Source organism: Stegastes partitus, unplaced genomic scaffold (assembly GCF_000690725.1).
Source record: "Stegastes partitus isolate 25-593 unplaced genomic scaffold, Stegastes_partitus-1.0.2 Scaffold711, whole genome shotgun sequence".
Classification (NCBI taxonomy): Eukaryota; Metazoa; Chordata; class Actinopteri; family Pomacentridae; genus Stegastes; species Stegastes partitus.
In genome coordinates, this window is record NW_007578442.1 from 32569 (window position 1) to 45267 (window position 12699).

Genomic DNA, 12699 nt, shown 5'->3' on the forward strand with positions numbered 1-12699 from the left:
AGTTTCTGGTAGCTATGGCAAACATCTCCCAACTGGATTAAACCTGCAAGGGAGATAATCAAGTCATTGATAATCAAATCCAATCCAATTGTTTGGTACATACACAGTTGTACACGATACAGTGCACAGCAAAATGTTTTGTGTACCTTATGGTAATGCAAAAGAGACAAAGGGCACACAAAACAAAGAGCCTGAGTAGGTATAGATGGGAAATGGCAAATGGGCTGCACTTATATCTTTTCTACCTTAGCGGCTATCAAAATTTCAACAGAGTCCTGTCGGAAGCACGTTTGTCCCATAGACTGTATGAAAGCTGGACGTAGCTACCGTGGCGTCACCCGTTGGTTCCTGCACTGAGAAAATGAAGCCAGGGTTTTGCTACTTCCTGGTTGACATCTTGGATTTTTGGAGCCAGTGATGCAACAATCGTGGGAGGGGGGTGGAGCCATTGAGAGGCAGGCTCTCTCTGCCCACCCACATTCTGCTGGCTTCATCTGTATGGTCGCTGCCGACTGTCAATCAAGCCAGCCACGCCCCTTGGCCCGCAAAATTATGACGATTTTTTAAAAATTCAGTATTGATTTATTTTCAGATTGGCCACCTGATCTCTGGATTTGACCATGAAAACTAATTTAAAAAAAATCCTGAGCTGGAGGAATGCAGTATTTCGTGATATGTGATCACTTCTTTTCCAATTCATTTCTATGGGAGCCAGGGCTTTTTGGAGCCAGGACTAGCGGACGTAGTGATATTGCAGGTTTTTGACACTTCCGGGTTGACTTCATTATTCAGGGCCGGTTGCTACGTCCATCTTTTATACAGTCTATGGCTCCAATCTGGTCGGAAATCTACTCGCCGGATCAGAGTCCCGCCCGGAGCAGGTTTGCGCCACACCCCAACGTGCGCAAAGGCCGACAAGCATCGTGCCAGGACCCGTCCTTGGCCGCTTGCGGCTTTAATTGTCTTTGACTTTATTAAAGAGCTGCAGCATCCCACAGCAGCAGGACTCAAACTGTCTCTAAATTAACGGAAGGGTGGAGTACAATTTACTCATCAGCAGTAACTTTGTTAATTATTTACATTTTATGGCATTTTATTGTGAGCTAATGTAGCTTTACTATCCTACATGTTTCCACTGCACAACAAACAACAACAACAAACGCATTCACAGCTTTCACGGAACAAAACAAACGTGTTACGGAAGAATCAGACATGCCATGTTCCACCAGCTACATGCAAATGTTAATAAGGTTTTAAACACTTTATGTGGTTGGTGTGTTTGAGAACAGGTTTGTATATTTATCACCCTGTGGAACTTGCTTTTTTCCCCCTTCAACCAAATTTAAAAGGTTGCATCACCCAAACTACCAGAATATACAAGAGAGTGCATGAATTAAATAAAGCAAAACTGTAAATCTTAGTGGTATCTGGCTATTTAGACGGATTTAATTTTAAACATCTGATTCGAAAGGAGTCGAAGTGACTTTTGTTTTTTGCTCTGATTAGCGGCACCATGGTTCCTTCTGTGCCTCCTGATTCTGTTTTCAACCATTTAAATCTGATCTTCCTTCTCCATAACTGTGAAGTCTTACAATCAGACTTTCCAGTTCTTCAATGAGTCCTTTTCCATGCTGAAGCCATGATGCAAACATACAGATAGACAGGTCCAAAACTGAGACAGTTCTGGTGTTGGCAGCTCATTTTAAAGCCATACAATGAGGCTGATTGGAAATCTCAGGTCTGCTCAGTTTGTGTCAAGTTTATTCACTTGTTTCACATTTAATTTCTACTTTGGGCCCAGTATATTCAAAATAGTGTGTCTAAAGTGTTTGTGCCTGATATTTGATTAGAGAAAACTATCATCTGTGCAACTTAGAAACAACGCAAACATTAAGGGGTGATACTATTTTGACTTTTCACTCCCTGTCATGACAAGCTAGCGCCGGCTAATGAGAAGACAGTCCCACCCATGTGAGCTCTCCCTCGGGCTAAAAACCGGCTAGCATGTTCCCTCCTTTGTTCTCCTTTAAAAACAAACTCCTCCCAACTCAGTACAGCTCGTACTTTACCTACTGAAGCATCCTGCAAACATTACTTTTACACTTAAAAACTAGCTAAAACTAGCTAAAACTAGCTAGCAGCATCAACAAACGGACTGTGTTGTTGTGCTCCAAATCGGACTTTAGTCTGCGTGTGCATAAAAAAAACAAAAACAAAAACAAAGCAAAGTGTGTTACCGCTTCCTTGAAGTCCTCGATTTCAGTGAAGAAGCAGAAACTTTCTTTGGAGCCACACTTTGAGAGAAGACAGCGGTTTCCTCCGCACCCGGCTGAGATAGTTCAGTTTGACAGGTTTGTGTTTGGGGACAAAGACTCAGGGCTGCTCCGCCCTTCACAATAAGACGCTCCAGTGGCGGAACCAGATGTTTTCATACGGGCGGGTGTCCGTGCTTCTGCAGACCGGAAGTCAGCTTGTGGGCTAGTGTTTCAGTATTTCCATATATATGTCATCTCCCCAACACCCTTGCACTCACATATAATCACATTCCCACCTCCTGTGATTCTCTGTCAGGATCATGCATTCACTGTGGTAGTCCTAATTAATCTTTAGTAAATCACTGCAGATCATTCATTGTTAGTCACTCAGTCTTGATTGAAAATAATTACGATTTAGATTACATACTTCATTCATTCATTCATTCATTCATTCATTCTTTAATTTTAACATATTAAAAAAAATAGAGAAAGTAAATTATATATATAAATAAAAAATAATAATAAATAATAAGACTTCATGTGAGTGACAGACAAAATACATACATACCCATATCTATACATATATACATGTACCTACATACACACCCACATACATTCTGTTGCCACTCCATGAATCTAAAGGAGAGAAAAAGTACTCTCCGAAAGTATTTGACTAGAAAATACTCTCAGTGCATGTAAGACATTTTTGGCAGAAGTGTCCTTGTTGTTCTCAGGACTTCTGCCCAGCTATCACACTACCCGAACAGGAAAACCACATGAATTTCAGATGTTCCTGTGTGGTTTTGACCACATGTACACGTGATTTTGTGAAATAAGTGGAAACCTGTCATTTTCACACGGGGCACGTGTAATTTTGAAACACTTGTGTGTTGTGTACATGTGAAGCCTGTGTAAATTCATGTGTGTAAACCTTTACGAATGTGGAACTGAAAACAAGGACACTCGGCCTGGCAATGAAATACTCAAATGATACTTGAAGTTTACGTAAAGATGCCTGATAATTTCAGTACTTTAAAAGTATGCCTCCTCCAGGACAGGACCAGGACATTTTCATCACTTTATAAAAAACAACCAGGACGTCCAGGACAGGACATCAAAACAGGACATGTCCTGGGAATACAGAACGTTTGGTCACCCTGTATGAAATTACATCACAAACTTATTTAGGTACATGCAAAAACCATGGGATTACATGTGAAAGTAGTAGAAAGTATTTTTCCATCCATCCATTATCTATACACCGCTTAATCCTCATTAGGGTCGTGGGGGGGCTGGAGTCTATCCCAGCTGACTTAGGGCGAAGGCAGGGGACACCCTGGACAGGTCGCCAGTCTATCAGTATGTATTTTTGTTTTATTTTATTTTACTTTATTTTATTATTTCTTTCATTGTCTTTCTTCACTTGGCAAAAAAAACTAACAAAAAAACCCTTTACAATTGTAAATTGTACATATGGAAATCTGTATTGTATTCCTTTTTTTCCTGCTTGCTTTTTTACATTTATATTCTTAAATAATTATCTATTCTGTGCTACTGTGACAGAACAATTTCCCTTGTGGATCATTAAAGTTTATCTAAGTCTTAGAAATCTGTAGGACTATGTGCAAAAACTACGGGACTACACGCAGCAATTATACATGTGAAACCTATAGGGATACATACATGATGTGGTAGAACTGACGGTGGTTAGTAACAATAGCAGTAGAGAAATGGTTTCAAAAAAAAGTTCTGTCCATAAAAAGTAGTTCCTGGATGTAACTTCACTGTTTACCTACATGTGTAGCCCCCTAACAGACTGTCAGTCCTGTCTTTGTACTTAGTTCCATTCATATTTATTTGTTGCCACCTAGTGGCTCTTTAGCATCAACCACAAATACACTGTTCTGCCATAGACTGTATGTGTTCTACCCATGTTCTCTACTTTCAATAAAATTTAGTCGGAAGCACCAGCTTAAGGTGGACATTAATCACCATTTTGTTTTTCGTGTCCTTTATTTAATTCTATAATTCTACCAGGTAGAGGCAGCGTTGTACTTCACCTTTTAATAAATACATTAAAAGTAAATTAATTGCTAAAAACCATCACCTGTCAGAGTTTATCCCCTTTACAGTCCTCCATAATTGACATATTACCTGTGAGCTCTGGTTATAGTACAGTAGAATGGACAACAAGTCATAAACACACATTATCAGCTTTTGAGTGTCAAAGCATAAATCTGGAAGACAGACGAGGGAGTTCTATATTTTAACAGTTGAATTTCATTTTTGCCCCACACTCAAGCAAAACACAGCTGAGGAGGTTGTAAAGACTCACCTTAAGGACTTGTTACTTCACATAATTAATGTGTGGAGTTGTGTAACGAGCAAGGTTTGGCAATGAGTCTTTTAGGACGATTATGCTTTCACACCCACTGAACTTTGCAAATGTTTTTAATCAAATGCTTTTAATGGCCTTAAAGATCAACAGGGACATATTCAAGGAGATTTTCTGTGATTGCAAAAACAAGACAAGAGCTGGACTGAATGCATAAAATAGACCTCTGATCCTGAAAGCTGATGATTCTGTTGTTGTACTCGTTTCCTGTTTTAGCCAACATTTCTGATGGAGTTGCCTGCCTGACAAGTCATCATCTGAGGTAATAGTAAAATGTGAAATATGAAAAAGATGTTCACTTTTTCATAAAAGCATGAAACGTGGTACATTTTGAGGCCTTTAATATTTGCAGAAATTGAGCAAAATTGCCTTGCAGCAGCTGCTTCATATCTTCTGAACCAACTCAGGAAAGGATGATATTTGCCCATATGCTCATATTTATGAACTAAATCGTTGTATTTGATATATTAAGGTGTCATATTAAGGTCATTTTGATTATATTTATGCTCGTTACAGTCACTGTATTATTGCTGTCATGAGTGAACAGAAGGATTGAGCTTTTAAAACTCCACACAGCATGATGTTTTGAAGTCAGGCCTGGGTTCTTAGATACTGTTATTTCCTTCTTACAATGTCTCTGAAATTACCTGAACAGTTTGTGATGTTATTTATGGTGTCACGGTAATCCCTGACCATCAAAACAAGGGAGTAGACATCTACTCTTCTAGTGAACATATCATCTCAGATTTAACAAAAGTCACCTGAACTTTAAGTAAAATGATGTTAGTGCTCTAACTTTAAACAGCCACAAATGACTCGACAAAAAAAAAAAAAGAGAAAGAATCAGAAATTTTATTTGAGCTCATGGAGCATAGATTTGGACACTTTTGGTCCCACAGCCCAGGGTCCAGATAGACAATGGTGCGATGGATAAAGTGGACATAAAAATGGCTGAATGGCTTGATATTTGCTACAGCTGCTCATAGTTGCACAATCATTCACACAGTCAGAGCGGAAAGCAGTAATTACTGTTACGAGACAGAAGTTCAGCTCGGTAACGATTTAAAGGTCGAGTCTGCGATTCTCTCAAGGATGAAGCCATCATTCGTCTACCGTAAGCTTCTAAATGTAATTTGCATATGAAAACATTTCCTTGCAGCAATCTTTGTGGTGACACTCCAGAAAGGTTGACCACAACTATCTACCAAAGACCTACAATTTTTGTAAAACTCTTAAGCATATTTGGAAACTTGCACGTGACACATTTGACGCCAGTTCATTCTTTCTGCATCCATTTGTCTGCTTGGGGGTTACAAGACCTAAATTTTCTCATCCACCCTGGTCTGCGAGGACTCCTCTGCAAACCTCCCCGTGCAGCCCAAAATTTGTGACCGTGCTTGATGCTCATGTTCCAGCAAAAAAAGGTGCCTAAAACTTGTTGTGAACAGAGACTGTGTCAGGAATTCCTCCATCATCCACATCTTTATATTTCATCATTACAGGAGTTGTAATTGAAGTCGTGGCCGCAGGACCTTTGAGGTGCTTTGATTTGTACATGTGTTCCATCTACAGAGTTCAAACACAGTGGGAAGTTCTAAATTCTCCAGATACCCTGTGCTATGTCCAACCACTGTGCTCGCCACACCTCATATATAATCACACTGACACAGTGCTACAGTTCAGTTTGGAATCAGCTGCTATGTCCTGTAAAAAGTGCAAGGTCACAGCTTTTTTAGAAACATAGCGTTCAATATGAGGGGCAATGTGACTGTCTGCATAGCAAACTGACCTGTATCTATTGTAATATGAAGAGAACTGCATGAAAGTTTGCTTTCAAAGTCCAAATCTGTCACTTCAAAAACCATGAATTGACCTTACAGAGCTTTGGCTGTGCATGAACATCAGCTTTTTTTTTTTCTCCCACTCCACACACAAAACTGAGTATTGGATTAGAATCGCTGACTCCACCTTTAAAGATTGCTTGAACAACTCTTGATTGTTCCCTACAAAACACAGATTTTTCATTGCAACGAAAATAAATTAAACAACGTGAGTACAACCAGTAAGGCATCAGGCAGATGCAGAATAAATATCGGATGTGTACACTTAATCAATGGCATATCAAGGCTAGTTTATCTCAGAGGTAGAAAATGTCCATGATAAGACGACAACTAAAGTTGTTCAGTACATTTGAAGCTAGTGTAGATAAACTGTGGAAAGGAATGTCATCCTTTATACTAAGTAGTTTTCCTTTTCTCAGTTTAAGTGGTTTTGCACAACATAACGGGTGGAAACGTGGGCAAAAACTGCCCTAAATTGATGAACATTCGTATAATATGCTTGCATAAACATGTTTACACAACTTAGATAAGCACTTGCTATTAAGGCAATAACTTGGATGAACCGCAATACAGAAGAACAGTACTGGATGTGGATGGTAAGACCGGGTTACAGACATCATCAGAACCAGTCTGGATCACAGTAGAGGCTGTGCAAATGTGTGTGATCTGCAGCTCGGGTGGATCACCACAGTGTCGGGAAATCTACATGGGTGAAGCCGGGGTCCTTCCTCAGCTCCCAGTATGTGCTGTTGCTCACCCAGGTATCGTCCTTGGACTTTCTGTGGAGACAAAAAGAAGACGGTATGAGAGACAGGCGAAATGCTGCAGATAACACTGCAAAGAGCGCATAAGACACAGTGACCTTCCCAGATGTGACTTTCATGGTGACAGACAGATAAGTCTCGATATTCAGGCTACCTGAAGAATTTAGGTTGATGTGTTACATTGTTCTCCTCCAGGACTCTCCGTCTGTCTCTCTGCAGCTGTTCAATCCGCTGCTTCTGCTCCTCTGCAGCCTCCAAGTTTCCCTCCTCCAGCAGCCTGCCAGCGAGACACAGACACATTCATTATGCAAACACCATCAAACATTCATCTTCTATATTCAAATCCAATCTTCACCCCTGGTTTTCGGTTTTGAGTCATCAATGTAAGAGGAATAGAACGGAATGGAACATAACTCTTGATTACTGATGATAAGAACGGGCTTGAAGTGGTGTCATTTTTTTTTTTTACTTTGATGGCAAAGTGGCCAGTCCTCCTTTTCTGTGTCGCCTCAGGGCAGCAGTGGTTAGTTTACAAGATTTTCAAATCTTAAAAAATGCGAGCTAAACATAGTTTGATGAATCTGAAAGCATCTGAACTTGCTTGCTATTCTTATCTTGAATATTGATGTGCCTATTTTTGTGCTATTTTGATCACAGTGTACTGTGCGATTTTCAAGACAGCACGTCAAGAGAAATTCACAGAGATCCATCATGTCAGATTATAAAAGGTGCGTTGCTAAGATATTCTCCAGCACTGAGCTGGTTTTATATCAGAACTTTTTGACAGTTTTCGGTTTTATGCAACCTTTCGCCCCTACTTAATAACTGTTTCTCATTTACATTTGGGAAAGTAGGACAATACCTAGGCTGCTTAAGCTCCCTCTCCTGGCATTTATTAAACTCTTAAAACTCATTTTCTTTCATTTCAGCAAGACTAAAGTTTATAGCATGAAAACAATAACTTCACACCTTAGAATGGCCTCTAGCTTTACACCTTTGCTTCCTTCCTTCTCCAAACACCTTTTTCTCATTCTCTTGTCCCCACAGTTTCACATCTATCTCATATTTACTGCAATAACTGAGACGAATAAGATGAACCAAAAATCAATGCAGTCCAGGTTTTTGGGTTTACTTTGCTGCTTCCAGCTGTTTGTAGGAGTCTTCCCTCTGAGTATATTAAATACCTGCAGCATCAGACAGCAGCAGAATCCCTACGCATGAGTTTCATGCATTCATGCATGTGGAGCAACAACAGTAACTTCATGAATCACTTACAATTATAAATTATCCCTGACATGGAGATGGGATCGATCGGGACCTAACAGCAGGTCACATGCAGTCACAGTTTATTAGCTGCAGATAAATCATTAGCTACATAGCGGCTGTCCCCCACGCTGAGTCCTGAGCTCCATCACAGCTGTCAGAGTATTGATATTTTACTGCTGATAAAGTAGCAGTTAGATTATCATCACGCATAGACACCATTTTCAGTATTTAGGAAATCATAAATAAACTAGGACATTAGCTGTTGGCTATTGCTAAGTGCTGCTTAAGGGGAATCCTAAGGAAAGGTTGAATTTATTGGGTTTCTCTGCGTAATTTTGTACGGTCGTAACCTTGTTATATGAAGTAACAAATGCTGTCAGTTGACTATATATGAATAAAATTGAAAAGAATACAATTGAATAGTTGTATGGACTTAGTTTTGATTCAGTCTTTTGTTGTGAGTGCATCCTTATGTGTTATGCATCACTTGATATTCTGTCTAAATTGTTATTTCTGTGTTTTGTGTAAATAGAAGTTCAGGAACAAGAAGAATTGATGAATTCCAAGTCTGCATTTGGAAATACAAGTAGAATGACACTTGATTTGGCTGAATGTATTTCTTCTTCTCGTCATCTCGTCATGTTGTTTTTTTTTTTTCTAGTTTTGTTGTTCAGGGAGAAAAGCTGTGAGATTTTTTTTTACAGTTTGGGGCCCTGAATATTTTCATAAATGGAGCTGCCATTTTATTAATCATTTCTAAAAACTGTCTAAATGTGTGACGAATATCCGACCGTCGCTGTCTCCGTCAATGTCGTGGTTTGTCTGAATGAAGAATTGTAGTGATCTATGTCTGAATGACTGATTGCCGTCACTATAACAGCAATGTTATAGCATTTCCCATGTCTAAGAAGGGCTTAAAACTACTCTACGCTACACAGTGGTGAGTTATAATGTTGAAGTAATTCAGCAAAAAGTGTTCAAACTGACACAAAAATAGAATAATAATTTAAAAAGGTGCACGCCCAAAGTTGACAGGATTGAGTTGGTCAGTTTTGTTGCATATGAAAACCTGGAAATCTGTGTTGGTGGGACTGTCATCAGTTTCAAGGTTGACAGTTTATGATATGTTTCTTAGCATATAAAAACACAATATGGACATGTTAGCTCAATAAAATTTCATTGGAGGATGTCTTTAAGTGCATGTAAATACACTATTAGGTTTTAATTTTGACAGCTTTTCCTCTTACCTTTGGTCCACTCGTAGTCGGGTGTCTGTAGGTGGTAGCAGCAGTTTCAGGGACGGGTCCAACTCGTTCAGCTCAATTGCAAACTTTGTAAAACCGTAGTACTGCTCATGGTCCACCGGCATTGCATCTGCATTGAACACAAACAACATCAGCTGCGGCAGACAAGAAAACACATGGACACACACTGTAACAGAGCTTTATGTCTTGCCATACTCGCTCTCCAGATGCACTTGGCTGAAGGCGGGTCTCCACAGAAAACAGCTTCGTGCCACTTTCCAAAGAGCCTGTGGATGACCTTCCCTTTATTGTCTGTGATCGATCCCTCCACCTCATTCACACTTGAGTTCCAGTATTTGGCCTGTGTAACAAGAAGAGCAGTGTGGATTAGCAGGCGAGTTTGAACAGCGCCCCATGAGCTCACGATAATGTCCTTTTGTCGTCAGCAGATGTTGCTGTTGCGTCAACAATCCTGATCCCCCGTGCCTGTTGCCGGGACCGCTGTGAGTAATGAGAGTGGAGGATGCATAATGAGCTCTGACATGTCTCGACTTGCTATCCTGCACAGCTTCAGGAGGTCTTTCAAGTGGCTCACACTAAGGCAATTAACCTTCTCCTCTCAGTAACAGCTTCCATATATCAGGCATTGAAGACACGTAGGGGTTCTAGCTGGCATGCAGGTGGAGAGCAGCATCTGGGTGGTAGAAGAAGTATAGACTAATGAAGGGAAAACAGCATTTACTGTGATAAAACCCCCTACAGGGTCACAGGAATATCTGCCAAAACAAACAAATCACGGATGAGAGGGTACACTTACATTTTACGATGTATGCATCACTATATTTTACAGTTTTTACCAAACTTGACTTTAGATGACAGTGAATTTGTCATCGTGAAAGCTGAGGAAATTCCATTTTGTTTCAGAAATGGCTCATTTTGTGATGGAGCAAAGCGGTATTGAGCGAAAATCTGCTCTTTTGCTTCGACTATTTGTGTTACTTCGGGTATATGAAAAATGTAAGACGTTGACTGCAAACGCATTACAAATTCATCTGGTGTTGTAAAAAATACAGCAACAGTCAAAGGTCACACACTCTGGAGAACTGCAAATCAAGTCAAAGCATCTACAGTGTAAAACATACAACTGCACCTCAAACTGCCTTTGTGTTTTAACCCTCTGAAGTCCAAGCAGATTCTTTTTTTGTCACATTTTTACACACTGTAGGCTCATTTTTTTACTACAATACAAAGTTCTGCACCTTTAAGTACAGAGAACTCAAACATGTTTTGTTTTTTTTGTGGTATAACAGATTTCTAATAATATAGATCATAAATAAAGAACAAATGTAATTGAATTTCTTTATTTGTTTTAAAGAAATACTGGAATCAGTGCCCACAGGTGCTACCAATACTGGAAAATATGACGATTCTACATAGTATAGGTATTTTATTACTTACATGGTTTTCTCCTGTCTGTTGTGTGTTAGCGTAGCCTGTCCCTGAATTTTTTTCTCGTGATTGTCGGTTGCAGCTGAGTCGGACATAGTTTTGCAGTTATATGGAGGAGACTTTTTTTGGTTTTTACAGAATCTTTTTGGCATTAAACAAAAATGAAGAGCGAAGTGATTTTGATGACGGATTGAAGTTTCTAATTTTATCTATAGTTTTTCCACCAAGGTTTAGAGTAATTGTTGTTTAAATGTTGTATAATGTGCTGTTTGTTGTTTTTTTATTGTTGTTGTTGTTGTGTGTAACATTATTTTGTTGAAACATAAAATTGTTTTTTAGGTTTTAGTGGATGCTGCACCTAAATATGCAAATATTACTTGCATAAATACTACGAGGACATTAACATCCCTTGTGGTTTTCTATCATACTTTGACACAGTTATGAGACTGAATTCTATGTGGTACTAAATCTGTCTTCAAAATTCCTAAATTTAACATGTTTAATTGATTTTAAATCTGTTTGAAAGTGGATAAGACTTGTGCAATGCCTGCAAAGTCCCATTACCAAGTTGTAAAACCTGCATGGAACTGTCCTAAAGAATTACACATTGTTCATTCACATGTTTGTAGTTAACAAAATGCAGATGGGTGACATGAATTAAAGAAAAAACCCTTCCCTGGTGGCTCTTTTATGCTGTGAGGAGCTTTTTCAAGGTGTAGTTTAGGAATATTTGTGTCCTTGGGGAACCAGGGGTCACTGACTGGTTTGATGAGTATGAAAATGATGTGAATCATATGTTACGGTCTTCACACTCTCCACATCTAAAGCCATTTTAACACTTATAGGAGATCTGGTCTGACGTGTGAAACAGCATTCATCACCTCGATCATCAACACATCAAATGAATATCTTTAAGAAGAATGGCTCCATCCATCCAGTAGAGTTCTGGAGATTTGAAGAATCAATGCCAAAAGTGCACCGAAGCATTTCCTTTAATTCATCACACGTCTGTCAGGCTTTTCTCATTCGGATTCATGTTTTACGTCAATCGTCAAGGCTCATTGCCATTATTTGCTTTTATTGTTCTCCTGTTTTTCGTTGAAAGAGTGCAGCAGACTGTGAAAGCACATTAGCTGCTGCTGAGAAAAAGTGATCATGACCTCACTCCCTGCTGGAAATACATTTTTGCAAATACAGCAACATTAAAACAAACAAAAAAGCCCAAGAGGAAATTGTGTCATGTGGGCTCCAAAAAGCATGTTTTACCTTATGTAAGTCAGCCTGACTTGTCAAGGTTACAAAAAAGAAAAAGAAACTAATTTGTTGTATATGGAAATCCTGTATAGCTTGGTTGTTGTATATATGGGCCCACTTCTCTTAAGAATGGCTGTTTGTCATTGACAGAGTGAATCTTAGATTAGAAAGCGTTGTTTGTGGGGGTAATAAAGGTCAGTATGGATGGCTACATCCCTGCATACAGATGTA

The 12699-nt window shown here is 39.3% G+C and overlaps 2 protein-coding genes across 2 annotated transcripts in view; both read right to left on the reverse strand.

The window, feature by feature from the left end:
* gsdmeb (gasdermin Eb) overlaps positions 1-2354 on the reverse strand; it is a 15489-nt gene extending 13135 nt beyond the window's left edge. Inside the window, exon 1 of the mRNA XM_008291061.1 lies at positions 2238-2354. The gene's annotated coding sequence lies outside the window, so the exon portion shown is untranslated. The remainder of the gene's footprint in view (positions 1-2237) is intronic.
* Positions 2355-5482: 3128 nt separating this feature from the next.
* osbpl3b (oxysterol binding protein-like 3b) overlaps positions 5483-12699 on the reverse strand; it is a 56699-nt gene continuing 49482 nt past the window's right edge. The window contains exons 20-23 of the mRNA XM_008291036.1: positions 9982-10126; positions 9769-9895; positions 7410-7532; positions 5483-7270 (exon numbers count right to left, since the gene is read on the reverse strand). Coding sequence (XP_008289258.1) covers positions 7174-7270; positions 7410-7532; positions 9769-9895; positions 9982-10126 — 492 coding nt within the window. The 3' untranslated portion in view covers positions 5483-7173. The remainder of the gene's footprint in view (positions 7271-7409; positions 7533-9768; positions 9896-9981; positions 10127-12699) is intronic.